General features: G+C 54.0%; 2 protein-coding genes across 3 annotated transcripts in view; one reads left to right on the top strand and one right to left on the bottom strand.

Annotated features, from left to right (window-relative positions):
* The window catches only part of SUGP1 (SURP and G-patch domain containing 1), a 28,275-nt gene extending 20,748 nt beyond the window's left edge, over window positions 1–7,527 (bottom strand). For both annotated transcript variants that reach the window (XM_066205611.1, XM_066205612.1), the window contains exons 1-4: window positions 7,463–7,527; window positions 5,528–5,687; window positions 4,468–4,571; window positions 1,525–1,743 (exon numbers count right to left, since the gene is read on the bottom strand). In XM_066205611.1, coding sequence (XP_066061708.1) covers window positions 1,525–1,743; window positions 4,468–4,571; window positions 5,528–5,687; window positions 7,463–7,511 — 532 coding nt within the window. In that variant the 5' untranslated portion in view covers window positions 7,512–7,527. The remainder of the gene's footprint in view (window positions 1–1,524; window positions 1,744–4,467; window positions 4,572–5,527; window positions 5,688–7,462) is intronic.
* Window positions 7,528–7,817: 290 nt separating this feature from the next.
* On the top strand, window positions 7,818–22,496 carry MAU2 (MAU2 sister chromatid cohesion factor). The gene is made up of 14 exons (XM_066205573.1): window positions 7,818–8,237; window positions 8,485–8,502; window positions 8,776–8,841; window positions 10,120–10,215; window positions 11,207–11,301; window positions 12,516–12,543; window positions 13,741–13,896; window positions 14,827–14,973; window positions 16,119–16,209; window positions 19,124–19,227; window positions 20,079–20,156; window positions 20,812–20,877; window positions 21,124–21,207; window positions 22,386–22,496. The coding sequence occupies exons 1-14, from the start codon at window positions 7,818–7,820 to the stop codon at window positions 22,437–22,439; spliced, it is 1,503 nt and encodes a 500-aa protein (XP_066061670.1). The 3' UTR covers window positions 22,440–22,496.
* The last annotated feature ends 68 nt before the right edge of the window (window positions 22,497–22,564 follow it).

The following is a 22,564-nucleotide window of genomic DNA, read 5'->3' as shown; positions in this document are numbered from 1 at the left end:
CAATCCCCTGGCCCTGAGGGAATCCTGTCCCCACGGATCCCTATCCCGGGATAAATCCACTCCAATCCCCTGGCCCTGAGGGAATCCTGTCCCAAACTGATCCCTATCCCGGGATAAATCCACCCAATCCCCCTGGCCCTGAGGGAATCCTGTCCCAAACTGATCCCTATCCCGGGATAAACCCACCCCAAATCCCCTGGCCCTGAGGGAATCCTGTCCCAAACTGATCCCTATCCCGGGATAAATCCACCCAATCCCCTGGCCCCGAGGGAATCCTGTCCCAAACTGATCCCTATCCCGGGATAAATCCACCCAATCCCCTGGCCCTGAGGGAATCCTGTCCCAAACTGATCCCTATCCCGGGATAAATCCACCCCAATCCCCTGGCCCTGAGGGAATCCTGTCCCAAACTGATCCCTATCCCGGGATAAATCCACCCAATCCCCTGGCCCTGAGGGAATCCTGTCCCAAACTGATCCCTATCCCGGGATAAATCCACCCAATCCCCTGGCCCTGAGGGAATCCTGTCCCAAACTGATCCCTATCCCGGGATAAATCCACCCAATCCCCTGGGCCTGAGGGAATCCTGTCCCCACGGATCCCTATCCCGGGATAAATCCACTCCAATCCCCTGGCCCTGAGGGAATCCTGTCCCAAACTGATCCCTATCCCGGGATAAATCCACCCAATCCCCTGGGCCTGAGGGAATCCTGTCCCAAACTGATCCCTATCCCGGGATAAATCCACCCAATCCCCCGGGCCTGAGGGAATCCTGTCCCAAACTGATCCCTATCCCGGGATAAATCCACCCAATCCCCTGGCCCTGAGGGAATCCTGTCCCCACGGATCCCTATCCCGGGATAAATCCACCCAATCCCCCGGCCCTGAGGGAATCCTGTCCCAAACTGATCCCTATCCCGGGATAAATCCACCCAATCCCCCGGCCCTGAGGGAATCCGGTCCCAAACTGATCCCTATCCCGGGATAAATCCACCCAATCCCCCGGCCCTGAGGGAATCCTGTCCCAAACTGATCCCTATCCCGGGATAAATCCACCCAATCCCCCGGCCCTGAGGGAATCCTGTCCCAAACTGATCCCTATCCCGGGATAAATCCACCCAATCCCCCCGGCCCTGAGGGAATCCTGTCCCAAACTGATCCCTATCCCGGGATAAATCCACCCAATCCCCTGGCCCTGAGGGAATCCTGTCCCCACGGATCCCTATCCCGGGATAAATCCACCCAATCCCCCGGCCCTGAGGGAATCCTGTCCCCACGGATCCCCATCCCGGGATAAATCCACCCAATCCCCTGGCCCTGAGGGAATCCTGTCCCAAACTGATCCCTATCCCGGGATAAATCCACCCAATCCCCTGGCCCCGAGGGAATCCTGTCCCAAACTGATCCCTATCCCGGGATAAATCCACCCAATCCCCCTGGCCCTGAGGGAATCCTGTCCCCACGGATCCCCACCCCGGGACGGGCATTCCCAGCTCCGGCCCCGGTGCCGGAGCCGCCGCCGACCTTTGATCTCCCAGCAGTGCTCGTCATCCTCGTCGTCGTCGTCGTCGGGGCCCTGGAAGACGCGGAGGCGGCTCAGCGCGGGGCCGGCTTTGGGCTGGGCCGGGCTCCGCGCCTGCAGCATCCGGCTCAGCGCCTGCCCCGGCCGCTTGCCCAGCAGCGCCGGCTTCTTCCCGGCGCCGGCCGCGCTCCCGGAGCTCCTGGGGGCGTTTGGGGCACTTTCTGTGGGGAAACCAAGGGAAATTACCCGGGAATGCTGGGGATGGGAGGTGTTGGGGGGATTTTGGGGAGGAAATGAAGGGAAATCATCCCGGGAATGCTGGGGTTGGGGATGGGAGATTTTGGGGAGAAAATGAAGGGAAATCATCCCGGGAATGCTGGGGATGGGAGCTGTTGGGGGGATTTTGGGGAGAAAATGAAGGGAAATCATCCCGGGAATGCTGGGGATGGGGGGTGTTGGGGGGATTTTGGGGAGGAAATGAAGGGAAATCATCCCGGGAATGCTGGGGATGGGAGGTGTTGGGGGGATTTTGGGGAGAGAAAATGAAGGGAAATCATCCCGGGAATGCTGGGGTTGGGGATGGGGGGTGTTGGGGGGATTTTGGGGAGGAAACAAAGGGAAATCATCCCGGGAATGCTGGGGATGGGGGGTGTTGGGGGATTTTGGGGAGAAAATGAAGGGAAATCATCCCGGGAATGCTGGGGATGGGGGGTGTTGGGGGATTTTGGGGAGAAAATGAAGGGAAATCATCCCGGGAATGCTGGGGATGGGGGGTGTTGGGGGATTTTGGGGAGAAAATGAAGGGAAATCATCCTGGGAATGCTGGGGATGGGAGTTGTTGGGGGGATTTTGGGGCAGTTTTTGGGGAGAAAACGAAGGGAAATCATCCCGGGAATGCTGGGGATGGGGATGGGAGTTGTTGGGGGGATTTTGGGGAGGAAATGAAGGGAAATCATCCCGGGAATGCTGGGGATGGGGGGTGTTGGGGGGATTTTGGGGAGGAAATGAAGGGAAATCATCCCGGGAATGCTGGGGATGGGATGGGAGGTGTTGGGGGGATTTTGGGGAGAAAATGAAGGGAAATCATCCCGGGAATGCTGGGGATGGGAGGTGTTGGGGGGATTTTGGGGAGGAAATGAAGGGAAATCATCCCGGGAATGCTGGGGTTGGGGATGGGAGGTGTTGGGGGGATTTTGGGGAGGAAATGAAGGGAAATCATCCCGGGAATGCTGGGGATGGGATGGGAGGTGTTGGGGGGATTTTGGGGAGGAAATGAAGGGAAATCATCCCGGGAATGCTGGGGATGGGATGGGAGGTGTTGGGGGGATTTTGGGGAGGAAATGAAGGGAAATCATCCCGGGAATGCTGGGGATGGGAGGTGTTGGGGGGATTTTGGGGAGAAAATGAAGGGAAATCATCCCGGGAATGCTGGGGATGGGGGGTGTTGGGGGGATTTTGGGGAGGAAATGAAGGGAAATCATCCCGGGAATGCTGGGGATGGGAGGTGTTGGGGGGATTTTGGGGAGAGAAAATGAAGGGAAATCATCCCGGGAATGCTGGGGTTGGGGATGGGGGGTGTTGGGGGGATTTTGGGGAGGAAACAAAGGGAAATCATCCCGGGAATGCTGGGGATGGGGGGTGTTGGGGGATTTTGGGGAGAAAATGAAGGGAAATCATCCCGGGAATGCTGGGGATGGGAGGTGTTGGGGGGATTTTGGGGAGAAAATGAAGGGAAATCATCCCGGGAATGCTGGGGATGGGGGGTGTTGGGGGATTTTGGGGAGAAAATGAAGGGAAATCATCCTGGGAATGCTGGGGATGGGAGTTGTTGGGGGGATTTTGGGGCAGTTTTTGGGGAGAAAACGAAGGGAAATCATCCCGGGAATGCTGGGGATGGGGATGGGAGTTGTTGGGGGGATTTTGGGGAGAAAATGAAGGGAAATCATCCCGGGAATGCTGGGGATGGGGATGGGGGGTGTTGGGGGGATTTTGGGGAGGAAATGACGGGAAATCATCCCGGGAATGCTGGGGTTGGGATGGGAGTTGTTGGGGGGATTTTGGGGAGGAAATGAAGGGAAATCATCCCGGGAATGCTGGGGATGGGGGGTGTTGGGGGGATTTTGGGGAGGAAATGAAGGGAAATCATCCCGGGAATGCTGGGGATGGGATGGGAGGTGTTGGGGGGATTTTGGGGAGAAAATGAAGGGAAATCATCCCGGGAATGCTGGGGATGGGAGGTGTTGGGGGGATTTTGGGGAGGAAATGAAGGGAAATCATCCCGGGAATGCTGGGGTTGGGGATGGGAGGTGTTGGGGGGATTTTGGGGAGGAAATGAAGGGAAATCATCCCGGGAATGCTGGGGATGGGATGGGAGGTGTTGGGGGGATTTTGGGGAGGAAATGAAGGGAAATCATCCCGGGAATGCTGGGGATGGGATGGGAGGTGTTGGGGGGATTTTGGGGAGGAAATGAAGGGAAATCATCCCGGGAATGCTGGGGTTGGGATGGGAGGTGTTGGGGGGATTTTGGGGAGGAAATGAAGGGAAATCATCCCGGGAATGCTGGGGATGGGAGGTGTTGGGGGGATTTTGGGGAGGAAATGAAGGGAAATCATCCCGGGAATGCTGGGGTTGGGGATGGGAGGTGTTGGGGGGATTTTGGGGAGGAAATGAAGGGAAATCATCCCGGGAATGCTGGGGTTGGGATGGGAGGTGTTGGGGGGATTTTGGGGCAGTTTTTGTGGAGAATATGAAGGGAAATCATCCCGGGGAATCCCAAGTTTGTTGTGGAGGCGGCTCCAGGCCTGGCCCAGCCGCTTCCTCCCAGGGTTTGGAGCTGGGGCACTCCCAGAATTGTTGGGAGGATTTGAGGCAGTTTCCGAGGGAAGAAAGAAGGGAAGGGAATTCCTGGGAATCCCAGGTTTGGGCTGGGAAAGGAAGGACCTACCAGCATTGGACTTTTCCCTCTGGAGCTTCAGGAACTGCTGCAGGAAGCTCCCATCGTTCACAAACTTGTTGGACACGGAGGCCTCGCTCTCGGAGCCATCGTCGCTAAGTGGGGGCAGGAAAAAGGAGCTGGAATCTGGGAGCCTCCCAGCCCTTCCCACGTGGGATCCGGGCCAGGAAAAACCCCTGGAACTGGTGGTTTTCCTCACCTACCACCAAACGCCCGAAAGAACCCTCCATCTCCTTCCTTCTCCATTAAAATTGGCATTTACCTCCCTCTTCTTCACCAAAAATGGGATTTTCCTCCCTCTGCTCCGCTAAAATTGTGATTTTCCCTTCCTGCTCCGTTAAAATTGGAATTATGGCTTCCTAACCCAACCAAAACTGGGATTTTCCTCCTTGTGCTCCACTAAAATCATGATTTTCCTTCCCTGCTCTGTTAAAATTGGAATTTTTGCTCCCTAATCCACCAAAAACGGGATTTTCCTCCTTGTGTTCCACTAAAACCATGATTTTCCTTCTCTGCTCTGTTAAAATTGGAATTATTGCTTCCTAACCCAACCAAAACCGGGATTTTCCTCCTTCTGCTCCAGTAAAACCGTGATTTTCCTTCCCTGCTCCGTTAAAATCGGGATTTTTGCTCCCTAATCCACCAGAAACGGGATTTTCCTCTTTCTGCTCCACTAAAACCGTGATTTTCCTTCCCTGCTCCGTTAAAATTGGGATTTTTGCTCCCTAATCCACCAAAACCGGGATTTTCCTCTTTCTCCTCCACTAAAACCAGGATTTTCCTCCCTCTGCTCCACTAAAGCCGGGATTTTGCTCCCTCCGCTCCACTAAAACCGGGATTTTCCTCCCTCCGCTCCACTAAAGCCGGGATTTTCCTCCCTGGCTCTATTAAAACTGTGACTTTTCCTCCCTCTGCTCCACCCAGGCTGGGATTTTTTTCCTCCCTCGGCTCCCCTTCCCGACCCCCTCCGGTGCCATCGGCCGGCAGCAGCCGGAACGCCGGGATTGGCGCCGGGATTGGCGCCGGGATTGGCGCCGGGATTGGCACGTACTCTCCGAGCAGCGGGAGCTGCGGGATGCCGAGGGAATTCCGCCGCGCCTGCTGCTCCAGGCGGGCCTCGATCTCCCGTTTCTTCTGGGCGATCAGCTCCTCCTGCTGCAGGATGTTCACCGACTTGGACTGCGACACCCCGAACCACCGGCTCGCCTTCCCTGCGGGAAAACAGCTGGGAATTAGCACGGGAACGGTCCGATTCCCGGAGGGAAAACACGGGAATTAGCACAGGAATCGTCCGGAATGGAGAGATGAATTCCCTGAGGAAAAACATGGGAATTAGCACGGGAACTGTCGGGAATGGAGGGGGGAATTCCCTGAGGGAAAACACAGGAATTAGCACGGGAACTGTCTGTGAATTCCCTGAGGGAAAACACGGGAATTAGCACGGGAATGGTCCGGAATGGAGAGATGAATTCCCTGAGGAAAAACATGGGAATTAGCACGGGAACGGTCCGGAATGGAGAGATGAATTCCCTGAGGAAAAACCCGGGAATTAGCACGGGAACTGTCGGGAATGGAGAGATGAATTCCCTGAGGAAAAACACGGGAATTAGCACGGGAATGGTCCGGGAGTTCCCTGAGGGAAAAAAGGTGGGAATTAGCACGGGAACGGTCCCTTTCCCTGAGGGAAAACACGGGAATTAGCACGGGAAGTGTCGGGAATGGAGAGATGAATTCCCTGCGGGAAAACAGCTGGGAATTAGCACGGGAACGGTCCGGAATGGAGAGATGAATTCCCTGAGGGAAAACCCGGGAATTGGCACGGGAAGTGTCGGGAATGGAGGGGGGAATTCCCTGAGGGAAAACCCGGGAATTAGCACGGGAAGTGTCGGGAATGGAGGGGGGAATTCCCTGAGGGAAAAAGGCAGGACTGAAGGTGGATCAGCCCGAATCGAGGGTATTCCCTGTGAGAAAAGGTGGGGAATTAACAGGGACTCCCCCAAATCCAGGGGCACAATCCCGGCGGGAACACAGTGGGATTGAAGAGCCATCATCCCGAATCCAGGCTCGAATTCCCTGAGGGGAAAAAAGCAGGATTAGAGTAGGGCCCGTCCCAAATTCAGTCTCCCTGGAGGAATTAGCACGGGAATTGTCAGAATGGAGGAGAAAAACCCCCGCGGGAAGAAGGGAGGAATTACCAGCGATCATCCCAAATTCATTCCCCGAGGGAGAAAGTCAGGAGTTAACCGGCAGGGAAAAGAGGGAATGAATGGGTTTATCCCAACCCAAGGCTGGTATTCCCTGTGGAAAAAGGGGAGGAATGAACCGGGGCCATCCCCAATTAAGGAGCACCGATTCCGAAGGAAAAACGCAGGATTTAACAGGAATTATCCCGGATCAAGGCTCGCCCTCCCTGTGGGAAAAGGGAAGGAACAAACTGTGGGATCATCCCGAACTTAGCTTCCCTACAGAAAAAAAAAAGGAGAAAACAAATCAGCAGTGGGGTCCTCACGAAGCAGCAGCTCGGCTTTCCTACGGGAAAAGAGAGGGAACGAACCGCCGGGTTTCCTGTGGGAAAAGGAAAGGGGAAATCAACAGGGGAGCCTCGCCGAACTACGGGCTCTGCTTCCTTCGGGGGAAAAAAAGGAGGAAAACCACCGGGGAGAGCATCCCGGACCCCCGGCACGGCTTTCCTGTGGGAAAAGGGGGAGGAAATTAACGGAGCAGCCATCCCAAAGCAGCAGCCCGCCTTCCCTGCGGGAAAACGAGCCGGGAAGGAAGGCGGGGCTCCCTCCCGAACTCCCGGCTCGGTTCCGCTGCGGGAAAGAAAAGGAGAGAATTGAAGCGGGGCAGCTCCGCCAGCCCCCGACGCCGCGGGCGGTGGGGCCGGGCCGGGGCGGGCAGCGAGGCGGGAGGAGCGGAGCGGAGCCCCCGGAGGGCCGGGGCAGAGCCGCCGCCGCCGGCGGGAGCCGCCCGGGCCGGGCCCTACCTGCCGCATCCCTCTGGTTGTCCATTTTGGAGCCCCCCCGTCCCGGCATGCCCCGCGCCGGGCGCGCCGCGCCGGGGGCCGCGCCGCCGCAAGGGCCGCTGGGAGATGTAGTCCCTCGAGGCCGCCATCCCGCCGCTCTCCCCTTCTCCTCTCGCCGCGCCGAGCCCCGTTAGCGGGGCGGCCGAACGGGTCCGCTCTGGCGGAGCCGCCGCTACGGCGGTTCCCCGGTTCGCCCCGCGTGCTATCGGCGTCAAAGGGCGGACTACAACTCCCATCTCCCCCGCTCACCTCGGCGGCGGGACTCCAACTCCCGTCGTGCCCCGCGCCCCGCGGCGGTGTTGTCGGCGGCCCCAAGATGGCGGCGGTGGCGGCGGGTGCGGCCGCCCCTCAGCAGCCGCCGCCGCCTCAGCAGCCGCCGCAGCCGGCGGGAGGCGGCGGGAGCGGCTCCGGGGAAGCGGCGGGAGCCGCGGGTGGCGCTGGAGGCGCCGGCGGAGGCGCCGGAGGCGGCGGCGGCGCGGCCGGGCCTGCGCCGGGCTCGGCGTCGGGCGGCGGCGCGGCGGCGGGCGAGTCGTGGTACCTGGCGCTGCTGGGCCTGGCCGAGCATTTCCGCACGTCCAGCCCGCCCAAGGTGCGGCTGTGCGTGCACTGCCTGCAGGCCGTGCTGCCCCGCAAGCCCCCGGCGCGAATGGAGGCCCGCACGCACCTCCAGCTCGGCTCCGTCCTCTACCACCACACCCGCAACGGCGACCAGGCCCGCGGGCACCTGGAGAAGGCGGTGAGCGCGGCGCCGGAGCCGGGATGGCCCCGGGGGCTCGGGAAGGGGGAAACCGGGGGTGCCAGGGCACGGAGAAAGGGATTGAGGCTGCTCTGGGCGCTTGGAGAAGGTAAAGAGGAGGGGAAGGGGCGGCCCGGGGGGAGCTGGCAGCTGGAAAAGCCGAGGGGCAGGGAAAGGGGGCGGCGGGAGGGGTCGGGGCGGTGGTGGCGCGGTTAGCGCCAGCCCAACGCGCTCTGTTCTCTTGCAGTGGCTGATATCGCAGCAGGTATCCTTTGGCCGGAGGTTGGATCCTTCTCCCGGGATCCGGGCGGAGCTCCGAGCTCGGAACGACTCCAAGGAAACTCCCGAAACGCCTTGAGGGGGCTGGGGGCACGGCCTGGGTGTTTAATCCGCTTCCTCGCTGCTCTCGCAGAACCGGAGCTGGGGTTGGGAAAGACCTTAAATCCCATCTCAGCCCGATTTTCCCGAGGGGTTTTGGAGGTTTTGCTGCTGTTTCCCCCCTTCCCGGATTTTGGCGTTCCCTTAACCCTGCTCCCAGATCCCCCAGTTTGAAGATGTGAAGTTTGAGGCAGCCAGTTTGCTGTCGGAGCTCTACTGCCAGGAGGTGAGAGGAACCCCCCAAACCCTCTGGCCCCCTTTTAATTGGGGGCCGGAGTGGGATATTCCCCTTAAAAATCCCATTCCTGCCCTGAGAGGCTTTTTTCCTTCCCTTCTGAGGAAGTTTTTGTTGGAATTGCGACGAGAGTTTCCCACCACCAAAGGGTGTTGCTTGGCCGAAGGAAATTTTCGATCGTTATTAAATGACTGCTGATTTTAGGGGAGGGAAACCCAGGGTTTCCCTCAGGATTTTGGAATCCTGGAGTGATTTGGGATAGAAAAGACCTGAAGGATCGTCCAGGACGCTTTCCCTTATCCCAGGTTGATCCAATCCCAGGGATGGGGCAGCCCCAGCTGCTCTGGGAATTCTATCCCAGCCCCATCCTGCTCTTCCAGGGAGGAATTCCATCCCAAAATCCCATCCGAAGGAATCTGGGAAGCCGCTCCCTGTATTCTGTCCCTCAGTTCCTTGTCCAAAGTTTTCCTTTCCGTGTTTTTGTTGGAAATCCCCAGTTGGATCATCCGGGGATTTGTGTTCGTTTCTGTGCTGATTCCCTCCAAAATCCTTCCCTGGGGTTTGGAACTTGATATCCTGGAGTGGTTTGGGTTGGAAAATCCCGATCCAGTCCCACCCTGGCACGTGCAGGGACGCCTCCCGAAATCCCGGATTTTTCCAATCCCACCTTGGACATTCCAAGGGCGGAGCAGCCCCAAACTTTTCCCTTTTTGTTTTTGTTTTTATTGCTTCCAACTCTTCAATCCCTCACTCCCAACCCTCCCCAAAGGGCTCAGTGTGGTTTGGATTCCAGAATCCAAGGAATTTCCAGGCTGGGGAATTCCAGGATCCCAAATTTGTATTGTCCAAAAATCCCCAGTTTTTTCCAATCCCATCCAACCCCACCTTGGACATTCCAAGGGTGGAGCAGCCCCAAACTTTTCCCTTTTTATTTTTCTTGCTTCCAGCACTTTTCTCCCTCACTCCCAACCCTTCCTGGAGGGCTCAGCGCGGTTATCCGAGGAATCCCCGCGCTGGGGAATTCCACAATCCTGGATTTATGTTGTCCCAAAATCCCAAAATTTCCCCAACCCCCCCTTGGGCATTCGTAGGAGCCCCCCCCGACTTTTCCCAGTTTATTTTCCGTGCCTCCAGCCCTCTGCCCCCTCACTCCCAGCCCTCCCCGGAGCGCTCGGCGCGGTTTATCCGAGGAATCCAAGGAATCCCCGCGCCGGGCCGTTCCAGGAGCGCGGCTTTGGCTTGATTTGGGGCGTGCGGTTGTTGTTGCAGAACTCGGTGGACACGGCCAAGCCGCTGCTGCGCAAAGCCATCCAGATCTCCCAGCAAACCCCCTACTGGCACTGCAGGCTGCTCTTCCAGCTGGCTGTGAGTCCTTGCGGCAGCGATTCCGTGGGGAAAAACCCCGGGAGAAATCCTTGGTTCCCCTTAAAAACCAGCCTGGGAGCCTCTTGGCTTATTATTCCCTAAAAAAAAAAAACCCCCTTTTATCCGTTTATCCGCTAAAAATTCGCTGCTGATGGAGAGGGAAAAGGCAAATCCTGGTTGGGAATTGGCGTTGGGAGCCTCCGGATTGGATCAAGGAATCAGCCGGGATCGCTCCGGGGGGAGTTGGGGATTTGGAATTCCAGGGCTGGAGTTTAAAAGATCCGTCCTGGGGTTTGCAGGGAGAGCAAATCCTGCTGGGGAGGGTGGAGGGTTGGTGTTTAATTATGGTTCGTGTTTAATTAAGGGTGTGGGGTGGGGAGAAGGAGCAGGAAAAGTATCCAGGAAAAGGTGCAAAGGAAAAAAAAATCCAAGGCGAATTCCTTTTTCCTGATCTGGAGTACGCTCCAAAATATTTATTAATTAAACTTATTTTATTTTAATTTCTGGTTTCCCAGGAATTGAGGAATATTTCATTTCCCAGGAGTTCATCCTGAGGACTCAGAAGCTTTTCCTCTCCTTGGAGCTTCCCGTTTTCCCCTGGTTTCCCATTCTCCTCTCCCTGAATTCCCACCTGAGTTTGGGAAAGGAATAAAATCTGGGAAAGGGATAAAATTTGGGAACACGCCTTGGAGACTCCTCTTGCTGGGAAAACTCATTCCAGCGAGACAATCCATGGAGTTTTTTGGAGCTGTTGGGATCAGATCAGCACGGGATTTTCACCCTTTGCACGATCTGCCTCCAATTTTTAACCAATTCCTCGTTAATTAGGAATTTTAAGGGGGGACAAAAAAATCCTCTTTCTTCGGGAAACAGACCTGAAACCCCTTGAAGGAGCAGGGAATTATAAATGCGGGGATAAGGGGATTTTCCTGGGGATTCCTGGAGCACAGCCTGAGGTTTTGTGGCTTTTTTTTTGTTATTCTGAATTCAGCAACTGCACACCCTGGAGAAGGATTTGGTGTCGGCCTGCGACCTGCTGGGCGTGGGCGCCGAGTACGCGCGGGTGGTGGGCTCCGAGTACACCAGGTGACGGCCCCCGGCCCTCCTCGGGGATTCCTGGCCTTTCCTGCCTCACTTCCTGGGGTTTCATCCCTCAGTTCCCCGGGGTTTCATCCCTCAGTTCCCTGGGATTTCATCCCTCAGTTCCCTGGAATTTCATCCGTCAGTTCCCCGGGGTTTCATCCCTCAATTCCCTGGGATTTCGTCCCTCAGTTCCCTGGGGTTTCATCCCTCGATTCCCTGGAATTTCATCCCTCAATTCCCCGGGGTTTCATCCCTCAGTTCCCCGGGGTTTCATCCCTCAATTCCCCGGGGTTTCATCCCTCAGTTCCCTGGGGTTTCATCCCTCAATTCCCTGGAATTTCATCGGTCAGTTCCCCGGGGTTTCATCCCTCAATTCCCTGGAATTTCATCCCTCAGTTCCCCGGGGTTTCATCCCTCAGTTCCCCGGGGTTTCATCCCTCAGTTCCCCGGGGTTTCATCCCTCAGTTCCCTGGGGTTTCATCCCTCAATTCCCTGGAATTTCATCGGTCAGTTCCCCGGGGTTTCATCCCTCAATTCCCTGGAATTTCATCCCTCAGTTCCTCGGGGTTTCATCCCTCAATTCCCCGGGGTTTCATCCCTCAGTTCTCCGGGGTTTCATCCCTCAGTTCTCCGGGGTTTCATCCCTCAGTTCCCCGGGGTTTCATCCCTCAGTTCCCCGGGATTTCATCCCTCAGTTCCCCAGGGTTTCATCCCTCAGTTCCCTGGGATTTCATCCCTGAATTCCGTAGAATTTCATCCCCAAGTCCCCTGGGATTTCCTGCCTGAGTTCCTGGGATGTTCTCCCTGGAATCCCTGGGGTTTCCTCCCTGGATCCCCCGGGGTTTCCTCCCTGGATCCCCCGGGATTCCCTCCCTGGATCCCCCGGGATTCCCTCCCTGGATCCCCCGGGGTTTCCTCCCTGGATCCCCCGGGGTTTCCTCCCCAAGTCCCCTGGCATTTCCTCCCTGCATTTCCTCCTCAAATTCCCTGGGATTTCCTGCCTGAATTCCCTGGAATTTCTTCCTTGATTCCCCTGGGAATTCCTCTCTCAGCTCCCTTAATCCTCTTTCTTCCCTGTTTTCAGAGGGAGAAATCCCCAGATTTTCGTTTTTCCCAGTTTTTTGTTTGCTTCCGGGTTTTGTTTGGTTGTTTTGGGTGGATCAGGTTCTAAATCCCAAATTTCTTTTGGAATTTAACTTCGTTTTCTTTCATTCCAGAGCCCTCTTCCTGCTCAGCAAGGGGATGGTGAGTTGGAAATCGTTTCTAAATGAATTATTTCCTCTCTCACTGTAAATTCCCGAGGATTTTTTTTGGGGGGGGGGGATAAGTAGGATCCTTATGGATAAATTCCGTGGTTTTTTCTGGGAAAAATGAAAGGATCATTGCAAGTTTTTACTGGAGCTTTTGTCATGAGGGAAGGAAAAGCTGGCGGGGTGAAAGAGCTGTGGGAGTCGATTCCGAGCCTAATTCCTGGAATTAGAGAATCCATGGCATTAGAAAAACCTGGAATTGGAGAATCCATGGAATTGGAGAATCCAGGAATTGGAGGATCCATGGAATTGGAGAATCCGTGGAATTAAAGAATCCTGGAATTAGGAAATCTGTGGAATTCAAGAATCCTGACGTTAGAAAAGCTGTGGAGTTAAAGAATCCTGAAATTATAAAATCCGTGGAATTAAAGAATCCTGGAATTAAAGAGCCCTGGAATTAGAAAATCCCTTGAATTAGGGAATCATGGAATTAAAGAATCCTGGAATTAGGAAATCCGTGGAATTAAAGAATCCTGGAATTAGGAAATCCGTGGAATTAAAGAATTGTGGATTTAGGAAATCCGTGGAATTAAAGAATTGCGGATTTAGGAAATCCGTGGAATTAAAGAATTGCGGATTTAGGAAATCCGTGGAATTAAAGAATTGTGGATTTAGGAAATCTGTGGAATTAAAGAATTGTGGATTTAGGAAATCCGTGGAATTAAAGAATTGCGGATTTAGGAAATCCGTGGAATTAAAGAATTGCGGATTTAGGAAATCCGTGGAATTAAAGAATTGTGGATTTAGGAAACCCGTGGAATTAAAGAATCCTGGAATTAGGAAACCTGTGGAATTAAAGAATTGTGGATTTAGGAAACCCGTGGAATTAAAGAATTGCTGATTTAAAGAACCCCAGAATTAGAAAATCCCTTGAATCAGGGAATCCTGGAATTAAAGAATCCTGCAATTAGAAAAACCCCTGGAATTCGAGACTCCGTGGAATTCAAAAACCCACGGAATTCTCTGCTTCGGAAGCACCAGAGCCACCTCCCAACCCCCCCCAGGCTGCTCCAACCTCCCTCTGCCCAATCCCAGGACCTCAACCCCCCCCCCGGATCCTGATCCAGGCCCATTCCCTGATCCTTTATCCCAAAAAAACCCCCGGGATTTTCCCCCCCTTTGTTCCCTGCAGCTGCTGCTGATGGAGAGGAAGCTGCAGGAGGTGCACCCGCTGCTCACGCTGTGCGGGCAGATCGTGGAGAACTGGCAGGGCAATCCCATCCAGAAGGAATCCCTCAGGGTCTTCTTCCTGGTGCTGCAGGTCACGCATTACCTGGACGCCGGCCAGGTGCGTGCCGCCTTCCCGCTGGCGCTTGGGGATGGGAGATTCCCGGGAAAAAAAACTTCATCCCGAGAGGGGCGGGGGTTTGTTAATAGCGGGAGTGAATTCCTGACGGTTTGAATCCTGGATTAAAGCGCAGGGCGGGGGGGTTGTGTCAGTTTGGAGATTTGTTTCTCTTTGCCTTCGTTGTTTGGTTGTGTGTTTGTTATCCGGGTTTTGTATCCGTGGTGGTTCTTTGGGGTGTTGGGAGGAGGGAAAAAACGGGAATTTTGGGGGGGATTTTGGGGAATGTTTTGGGTGTCTTCACCGCGGTGAAGCGCTGAGCGTCGTCGATGCGAAATGAGGCCCGGAGTCTGAACCAGCCCTTGAGTGGCCGAATTCCCAACTCCTCGGGGAGTGAATTCCCAAATTCCCAAAGAATTCCGGGAGTGGGAATGTGAGGAATTCCAGCAGGGAATGGTTTCCCCTCTCCCAAAGCATTCCAGGAGCGGGAATGTGAGGAATTCCAGCAGGGAATGGTTTCCCCTCTCCCAGAGCATTCTGGGAGTGGGAATGTGAGGAATTCCAGCTGGGAATGGTTTCCCCTCTCCCCGAGCGTTCCGGGAGCGGGACCGTGCGGAATTCCCGGTGGGAACGCTTTCCCCTCTCCCCAAGCATTCCGGGAGCGGGACCGTGCGGAATTCCCGGTGGGAACGCTTTCCCCTCTCCCCAAGCATTCCGGGAGCAGGACCGTGCGGAATTCCCGGTGGGAACGCTCTCCCCTCTCCCTGAGCGTTCCGGGAGCGGGACCGTGCGGAATTCCCGGTGGGAACGCTCTCCGCTCTCCCCGAGCGTTCCGGGAGCGGGACCGTGCGGAATTCCCGGTGGGAACGCTCTCCCCGAGCGTTCCGGGAGCGGGACCGTGCGGAATTCCCGGTGGGAACGCTCTCCCCGCAGGTGAAGAGCGTGAAGCCGTGCCTGAAGCAGCTGCAGCAGTGCATCCAGACCATCTCCACCCTGCACGACGACGAGATCCTGCCCAGCAACCCCGCCGACCTCTTCCACTGGCTGCCCAAGGAGCACATGTGTGTGCTGGTCTACCTGGTGAGAGCTCCTCGTCAGCGCCGGGCGCTAATTAGCGATTAACGGCTGATGGGGCGGGGTCAGCAGGGGTGGCCTCTGCGGTGGTGCGGTGGTGGTTTGCGTCGCCCCCCTCGGAGTCCGTGGGGTGATGCCGAGGGGGCTGCTCGGTGGGGTGAGGAGATTCCAGGCTGGAAATGGGGATTTAATTAATGAATAATTAATTAATTGGTTAATCAATACCCCAATCAAGTGAAAATGGAGGTGTTTGTATAAATTAGTCACCCTGGATTAATTTTATCAGCTGTTTGGTGCTTTTTTTCCCCTCGGTGTCCGTGGGGGTGATGCTGAGGGGGGGCTGCTCGGTGGGTGAGGAGATTCCAGGCTGGAAATGGGGATTTAATTAATGATATAATTAATTAATTGGTTAATCAATACCCCAATCAAGTGAAAATGGAGGCGTTTGTACAAAGAAAAGCCATTTTGACTTTATTTTATCAGCTGTTTGGTGCTTTTTTCCCCTCGGTGTCCGTGGGGTGATGCTGAGGGGGGCTGCTCGGTGGGTGAGGAGATTCCAGGCTGGAAATGGGGATTTAATTAATGAATAATTAATTAATTGGTTAATCAGTACCCCAATCAAGTGAAAATGGAGGGGTATGTGCAAAGAAAAGCCATTTTGACTTTATTTTATCAGCTGTTTGGTGCTTTTTTCCCCTCGGTGTCCGTGGGGTGATGCCGAGGGGGCTGGCTCGGTGGGTGAGGAGATTCCAGGCTGGAAATGGGGATTAATTAATTACTAACGAATTAACCGATGAACTCCTACCCGAACGAGAGGGAAGTGGAGTCGTTTGTACGGCTCCGAGGCACTCTGGCCGAATTCCGTCCCCGCGGGGAGAGCAGGACTCGGCATCGCTGAAGGACTTTGCTCAGTCCCGAGGAGATGATTCCGACCCTGCCAGGGCAGAGCTCGGGGCTTTGAGGAATTCCGTGGATTCCCCACCGCGCCCCTCTCCGCCCGGATAAACTCCGGGAATCGCGGAACGGAGGGGAAAAAAAAAACACCCCTTAAAACTGTCCGATCCCAGCCCCCGCGACTGTCCGGGGACGTTCCGGGGGCCGGGGATCCCGGGACTCGGCGCGGTGGCTAACCCGGCCGCGCTCCCCTGCAGGTGACCGTGATGCATTCCATGCAGGCGGGCTACCTGGAGAAGGCGCAGAAGTACACGGACAAGGCGCTCATGCAGCTGGAGAAGCTCAAAAGTAAGGGGGAGAGGGCTTGGGCTGCCGGGGAAGGCTGGGAGAATCCGGGAGAATCCGGGGAAATCTGGGAGAATCCGGGAGAATCCGGGAGGATCCGGGGAAACCCGGGAGAATCGGGGGAAATCTGGGAGAATCGGGGGAAATCTGGGAGAATCTGGGAGAATCCGGGGAAATCTGGGAGAATCCGGGAGGATCCGGGGAAATCTGGGAGAATCCGGGGAAATCCGGGAGGATCCGGGGAGAATCCGGGAGAATCCGGGGAAACACGGGAGGATCCGGGGAAATCTGGGAGAATCCGGGAGAATCCGGGGAAATCTGGGAGAATCCGGGGAAATCCGGGAGGATCCGGGGAGAATCCGGGGAAATCTGGGAGAATCCGGGAGAATCCGGGGAAATCTGGGAGAATCCGGGGAAACCCGGGAGAATCCGGGAGAATCCGGGGAAATCTGGGAGAATCCGGGGAAATCCGGGAGGATCCGGGGAAATCTGGGAGAATCCGGGAGAATCCGGGGAAATCCGGGAAGATCCGGGGAAATCTGGGAGAATCCAGGGAAATCCGGGAGAATCCGGGGAAATCTGGTAGAATCCGGGGAAATCCGGGAGAATCCGGGGAAATCCGGGAGAATCTGGGAGAATCCAGGGAAATCCGGGAGAATCCGGGGAAATCTGGGAGAATCGGGGGAAATCCGGGAGAATCCGGGGAAACCCGGGAGAATCCGGGGAAACCCGGGAGAATCCAGGGAAACCCGGGAAGATCCGGGGAAACCCGGGAGAATCTGGGGAAATCCGGGAAGATCCGGGGAAATCCGGGAGAATCCGGGAGAATCCGGGGAAACCCGGGAGAATCCGGGGAAATCCGGGAGAATCCAGGGAAACCCGGGAAGATCCGGGGAAACCCGGGAGAATCTGGGGAAATCCGGGAAGATCCGGGGAAATCCGGGAGAATCCGGGAGAATCCGGGGAAATCCGGGAGAATCCGGGGAAATCCGGGAGAATCCGGGGAAATCTGGGAAGATCCAGGGAAATCCGGGAGAATCCGGGGAAATCTGGGAAGATCCAGGGAAATCGGGGAAATCGGGGGAAATCGGGGAAAATCTGGGAGAATCGGGGGAAATCCAGGGAAATCCAGGAAAATCGGGGGAAATTGGGGAAAATCCGGGGAAATCTGGGAGAATCCGGGAAAATCTGGGAAAATCGGGGGAAATTGGGGGAAATCTGGGAAAATTGGGGGAAATCGGGGAAAATCAGGCGAAATCGGGGAAAATCTGAGAAAATCCGGGAAAGTCTGGGCAAATGCGGGAAAGTCTGGGAAAATCCAGGAAAATCCAGGAAAATCGGGAAAGTCCGGGAAATTCCGGGAAAATCCGGGAGAATCCGGGCAAATCGGGGAAAGTCGGGGCAAATCGGGGCAAATCGGGGAAATTGCGGGCGCCGCCCGCTGCGCGTTCCCGGCGGAGGCCAGCCCGGGGCGCTGTCGAGCTGCCGGGCCCAGGTGGAGAAAAAAGCCCCGGAAAAGGGGTTTGGGGGGTTTGGGGGGTTTGGAGGAGGGGGCGGGTTTTTTCTTTTTTGGGGTTTTTTTGGGTTTTTTGGGGGTTTTTTTGGGGTTTTTTGGGGGTTTTTTTGGGGTTTTTTTGGGTTTTTTGGGGGTTTTTTTGGGTTTTTTGGGGGGGTTTTTTTGGGGTTTTTTGGGGGTTTTTTGGGGTTTTTTTGGTTTGTTTTGGGGTTTGGGGGTTTTTTTTTTTTTTGGTTTGTTCCGTTTGGGTTTTTTTCTTTTTTGGTTTGTTCCGTTTGGGTTTTTTGGGGTTTTTTTTTTTTGGTTGGGTTTTTTTGTTCTGGGTTTTTTGGGGGTTTTTTGTGGAGTTTTTGGGGGGTTTTTTGTTTGTTTTTTGGGGGTTTTTGGGGGGTTTTTTGTTGTTTGTTTTGTTTGGGTTTTTTGGTTTGTTTGGTTTGGTTTTTTTGGGGGTTTTTGTTGTTAGTTTTGTTTTGGGGTTTTTTTGTTCTTTTTTTTCATTTTGGTTTTGTTTGTTCGTTTTCTTTGGGGTTTTTTTTGTTTGTTTTGTTTCTTTTTTGTTTTTTTGTTGTTGTTCGTTTTGTTCGGGTTTTTTTCTGTTCTTTCTTAGCTCCCTTTGGTTTTGTTCGTTTTGTTTGGAGTTTTTTTGTTTGTTTTGTTTCTTTTTTGGGTTTTTTTTTTGTTCGTTTTCTTTGGAGTTTTTTTGTTTGTTTTATTTCTTTTTTGTCTTTTTATTTTTGTTGTTCGTTTCGTTCAGGTTTTTTTTTTGTTCTTCCTTAGCTCCCTTTGATTTTATTCGTTTCATTCAGGTTTTTTTCTGTTCTTTCTTAGCTCCCTTTGATTTTGTTCGTTTTGTTTGGGGGTTTTTTTTTGTTCTTCCTTAGCTCCCTTAGATTTTGTTCATTTTGTCTGGATTTTTTTTTTTGTTCTTCCTTAGCTCCCTTTGGTTTTATTCGTTTCATTCAGGTTTTTTTTTGGTTCTTCCTTAGCTCCCTTTGATTTTGTTCATTTTCTTTGGAGTTTTTTTGTTTGTTTTATTTCTTTTTTGTTTTTTATTTTTGTTGTTCATTTCATTCAGGTTTTTTTTTGTTTTTCCTTAGCTCCCTTTGGTTTTGTTCATTTTGTCTGGATTTTTTTTTTGTTCTTCCTTAGCTCCCTTTGGTTTTATTCATTTCATTCAGGTTTTTTTTTGTTCTTCCTTAGCTCCCTTTGGTTTTATTCGTTTCATTCAGGTTTTTTTTTGTTCTTCCTTAGCTCCCTTTGATTTTGTTCATTTCGTTTGACTTTTTTTTTTGTTCGGGGGGTGGGTGTTATTTTCTTTTCCGTGTCCGTTTCCCTGTTCCAACGGGCTTTGCCCCATCCCCGACCCCCCCGCTGACCCCTCCCGGGCGCTCCTCTCGGCAGTGCTGGACTGCAGCCCCATCCTGTCCTCATTCCAAGTGATCCTGCTGGAACACATCATCATGTGCAGGCTGGTCACGGGCCACAAAGCCACGGCCCTGCAGGAGGGTAACCCGTCCGCCCCGCTCCCGCCTTTCCCAAAAAAAAAAAAAAAACCGGGAATATTCCGCCGCGAGGGCCTTCCCCAGCTCCGATTGCGCTGCCGCCCCGCGCGGGCGGGAATTCCTGCCCTGGATGCGGCCGGCCTCGTGGCCTTGCCTCCTGGAATGTTTCCTTCGGGACGCTTCGGAATCGACGGTGGGATAATCCATCGGCGATTCCGGCGGCGCTTCCCTGCCGGGGATCCCGGGCTGATTCCTCGGGCCTTTGGGGGCAGGTTTGGGGGTTTTTTTGCCCCTTTTTTATCCGTTCCAGATTCTTTCCTCTGCAAGTTCCTGCCTCATCCCAGGTTTTTTTTTTTTGGTTTTTTTCCCAATTTTTAACTTGCCTGCTCTTTCCTGGGAAATTTGTGATGTTCCAGAGGGAACTGGAGTTTTGGGGTTTTTTTTCCTTCCTATTTTTCCAAGGATTTTAAACTCCTGGCACTGGATCATCCAGTCCATTTACTGGGAATGTCCCGGGAACGGGGGAAGGGTTCATCCTCCTGCTTCCCTCTCCTGAAACTCAGCCCAATCCCAGCTTTTGGAAGGTTTCATCCCATTTTTCCCGGAAAATCCTGAACGTTTCGGGAAGGAACCTGTGGCTCTGAATTCCAGGGCTGGTGGGGAGGGATGGAGGAAACAATTCCAAAGCAGCTGGAACGTGGGAGGAACGTGAGGAAATCCCTTTTCTCCGGGCTGGAATCACATCCGGGATTTCACATCCGGGAGGGGCGCGAGGAACGGGATTTACAGCATAAAAAAGCGGGAAAAAAAATCCCCCCCCAAAAAAATCGGGAATTTCGGGGTTTTTTCCCCAGATTTCCCAGGTCTGCCAGCTGTGCCAGCAGTCTCCCCGGCTCTTCTCCAACCACGCTGCCCAGCTGCACACCCTCCTGGTGAGTTGGTTTGGGATCGGTTTTTTTTGGGAATTCTGCATCCCAACAGGGAATTCCAGCATCTGCACCACGCCCCCGCTCATCCCTGCCTTAAAACCTTCCGGAAAAACCAAGAATTCCCGGATGGTTTGGGGCTGGGTAAAGGGCCACTCCTCACTGCCCCGAGTTGCTGCAGCGAATTCCCGTTTTCCTGGAGGGAGAAAAATCCCGATTCTCTGGGGAGGAAATTCCTGGGATTTGCCTTTTCCTGTTTTTTTTTTTGGTTTTTTTTCCTTTTCGCCGTCCAGGCTTTGTCTGGCGGCAGCTCCTTCCTGAGGGGAGTGGGAATTTGGGAGGGATCGGCCGGGAAAAGGGAAATCCAGGGATTTCTACTGGAGAGGTTTTGTTCTGTGGGAATCGGGGAAGAGTTTTTACAGGGAATGCTGTTTTCCGTGATTTTCATTAAGAATTTTCTAGCCAAATTAAGCTTTTTCTTCCCCCCCTAAATAATTCATTTCAAAGGACGTTTTGCAGAAATTCCTTTTCCTCCCCACACCCGAGACTCACGGATCCCTTTTTCCTGCCGTTATCCCCATTTTCCCATGGATTTGGGAATATTTCGGGCTGCGCTCCCAGAAAAAAAAAATCGTTTTGTTGTTTTTCTTTTTTCCCCCAGGGTCTCTACTGCATCTCTGTCAACTGCATGGACAACGCGGAAGCACAATTCACTACGGCACTGAGGGTGAGCGTTTCGTTCCCAAATTCCCCTCTGGAAAAGCGGGAATGACGACACGAATGTGGAGTGAAAACCTTCCCCGGTTCCCTCATTTAGTCACGAGGGTTCGGATCAGAGCGGGGATTTAGAGCGTTAAAACCCCACCGTGGGATTTTGGCTTTCAGCCGGGATTTTACCGGGAAAGGGAGGGAGGGAGGGGGACGGAGAAATCCTGAAATAATTTGGGAATTTTCCTCTTTTTTTCTCCCCCAGCTCACCACCCACCAGGAGCTGTGGGCGTTCATTGTCACCAACCTGGCCAGTGTCTACATCCGGGAGGGGAACAGGCACCAGGAGGTGAGCACGGAGCTCCCCAAATCCCACTTTCCGGGGGGAAAAATCCCGGGATTTGCCTTTTCCGGGGGGTTTTGCCACCAGGGCTTTGCTGGCAGCAGCTCCTTCGTGAGAGGAGTGAGAAATCCCAGTTTTTCTGGGGACAAAATTCCCAGGATTTGCCTTTTCCTGGGAGTTTTTGCCATCAGGGCTTTGCTGGCAGCAGCTCCTTCATCGGGGCAGTGAGAAATCCCAGTTTTCTGGGGAGAAAATTCCCAGGATTTGGCTTTTCCCTAGTTTTTTTGGCATCAGGGCCTTGCTGGCAGCAGCTCCTCCATGAGGAGAGTGGGAATTCCAGAGGAATCAGCTGGAAAACTGCAAAAATTCTGGCTTATTCCCACAATTCTTCCCTCTTTCTCTCTCAAATCCAGTTTTCTGTGGAGGAAATTCCCGGGATTTCTCCTTTTCCTGGGGGTTTTGCACACAGGGCTTTGCTGGCAGCAGCTCCTTCGTGAGAGGAGTGAGAAATCCAGTTTTCTGGGGACAAAATTCCCAGGATTTGGCTTTTCCTGGGAGTTTTTGCCATCAGGGCTTTGCTGGCAGCAGCTCTTTAATCAGGGGAGTGGAATTCCAGAGGAATCAGCTGGAAAACTGCAAAAATTCTGGATTATTCCCACAATTCTTCCCTCTTTCTCTCTCAAATCCAGTTTTCTGGGGAGGAGATTCCCGGGATTTGCCTTTTCCTGGGGGTTTTACCACCAGGGCTTTGCTGGCAGCAGCTCCTTCGTGAGAGGAGTGAGAAATCCCAGTTTTCTGGGGAGGAGATTCCCGGGATTTGCCTTTTCCTGGCTGTTTTTCCATCGGGACCTCCCTTTCATGCGGGGAGCGGGGCTTTAAACTTTGTGAATTCTTGGATTAAATTCTGGGTTCAATCCATCAAACCCGGGCTCAAAGTCATTACCAGACCCACCGGCTGCGGGTTGGATGTCGGAATGCGATGAGTATCCAGGAAATCCTGTGGAATCGGAGGAGATTTGGGACAAAACTCGAATTTTTTGGGGATCAAAACGAGCCTAAAAATCCCCAAGATTGGCCCAAACTGGGGGGGGGGGGGGAGGGGGTTGGCTGGAACTTTGCCGGTTTTTTCCTTGGAAAAACGGATTTTTCCCACAATCGTTCCCTTTCCCTTTCCCATTTCCCAGCTCTACAGTTTATTGGAGAGGATAAATCCCGACCACAACTTCCCAGTGAGGTGAGAATTCCAAGAAATCCCGACGTTCCGGGCTGGGAATGACGGATTTGCGACCAAAAAAAAAAAAATATATAAAAAAAATATTAAAAAATTATAAAAATTCCAAGTTAATTGCAAGGGAAGAGGCGG

The sequence above is a fragment of the Chamaea fasciata genome, unplaced genomic scaffold (assembly GCF_029207755.1).
Source record: "Chamaea fasciata isolate MVZ Bird 193981 ecotype frontalis unplaced genomic scaffold, bChaFas1.0.hap1 SCAF_28, whole genome shotgun sequence".
In the NCBI taxonomy this organism is placed as follows: domain Eukaryota; kingdom Metazoa; phylum Chordata; class Aves; order Passeriformes; family Sylviidae; genus Chamaea; species Chamaea fasciata.
The sequence above is the reverse complement of the archived record's forward strand: the minus strand, read 5'-3'. Positions and strand labels throughout refer to the sequence as shown.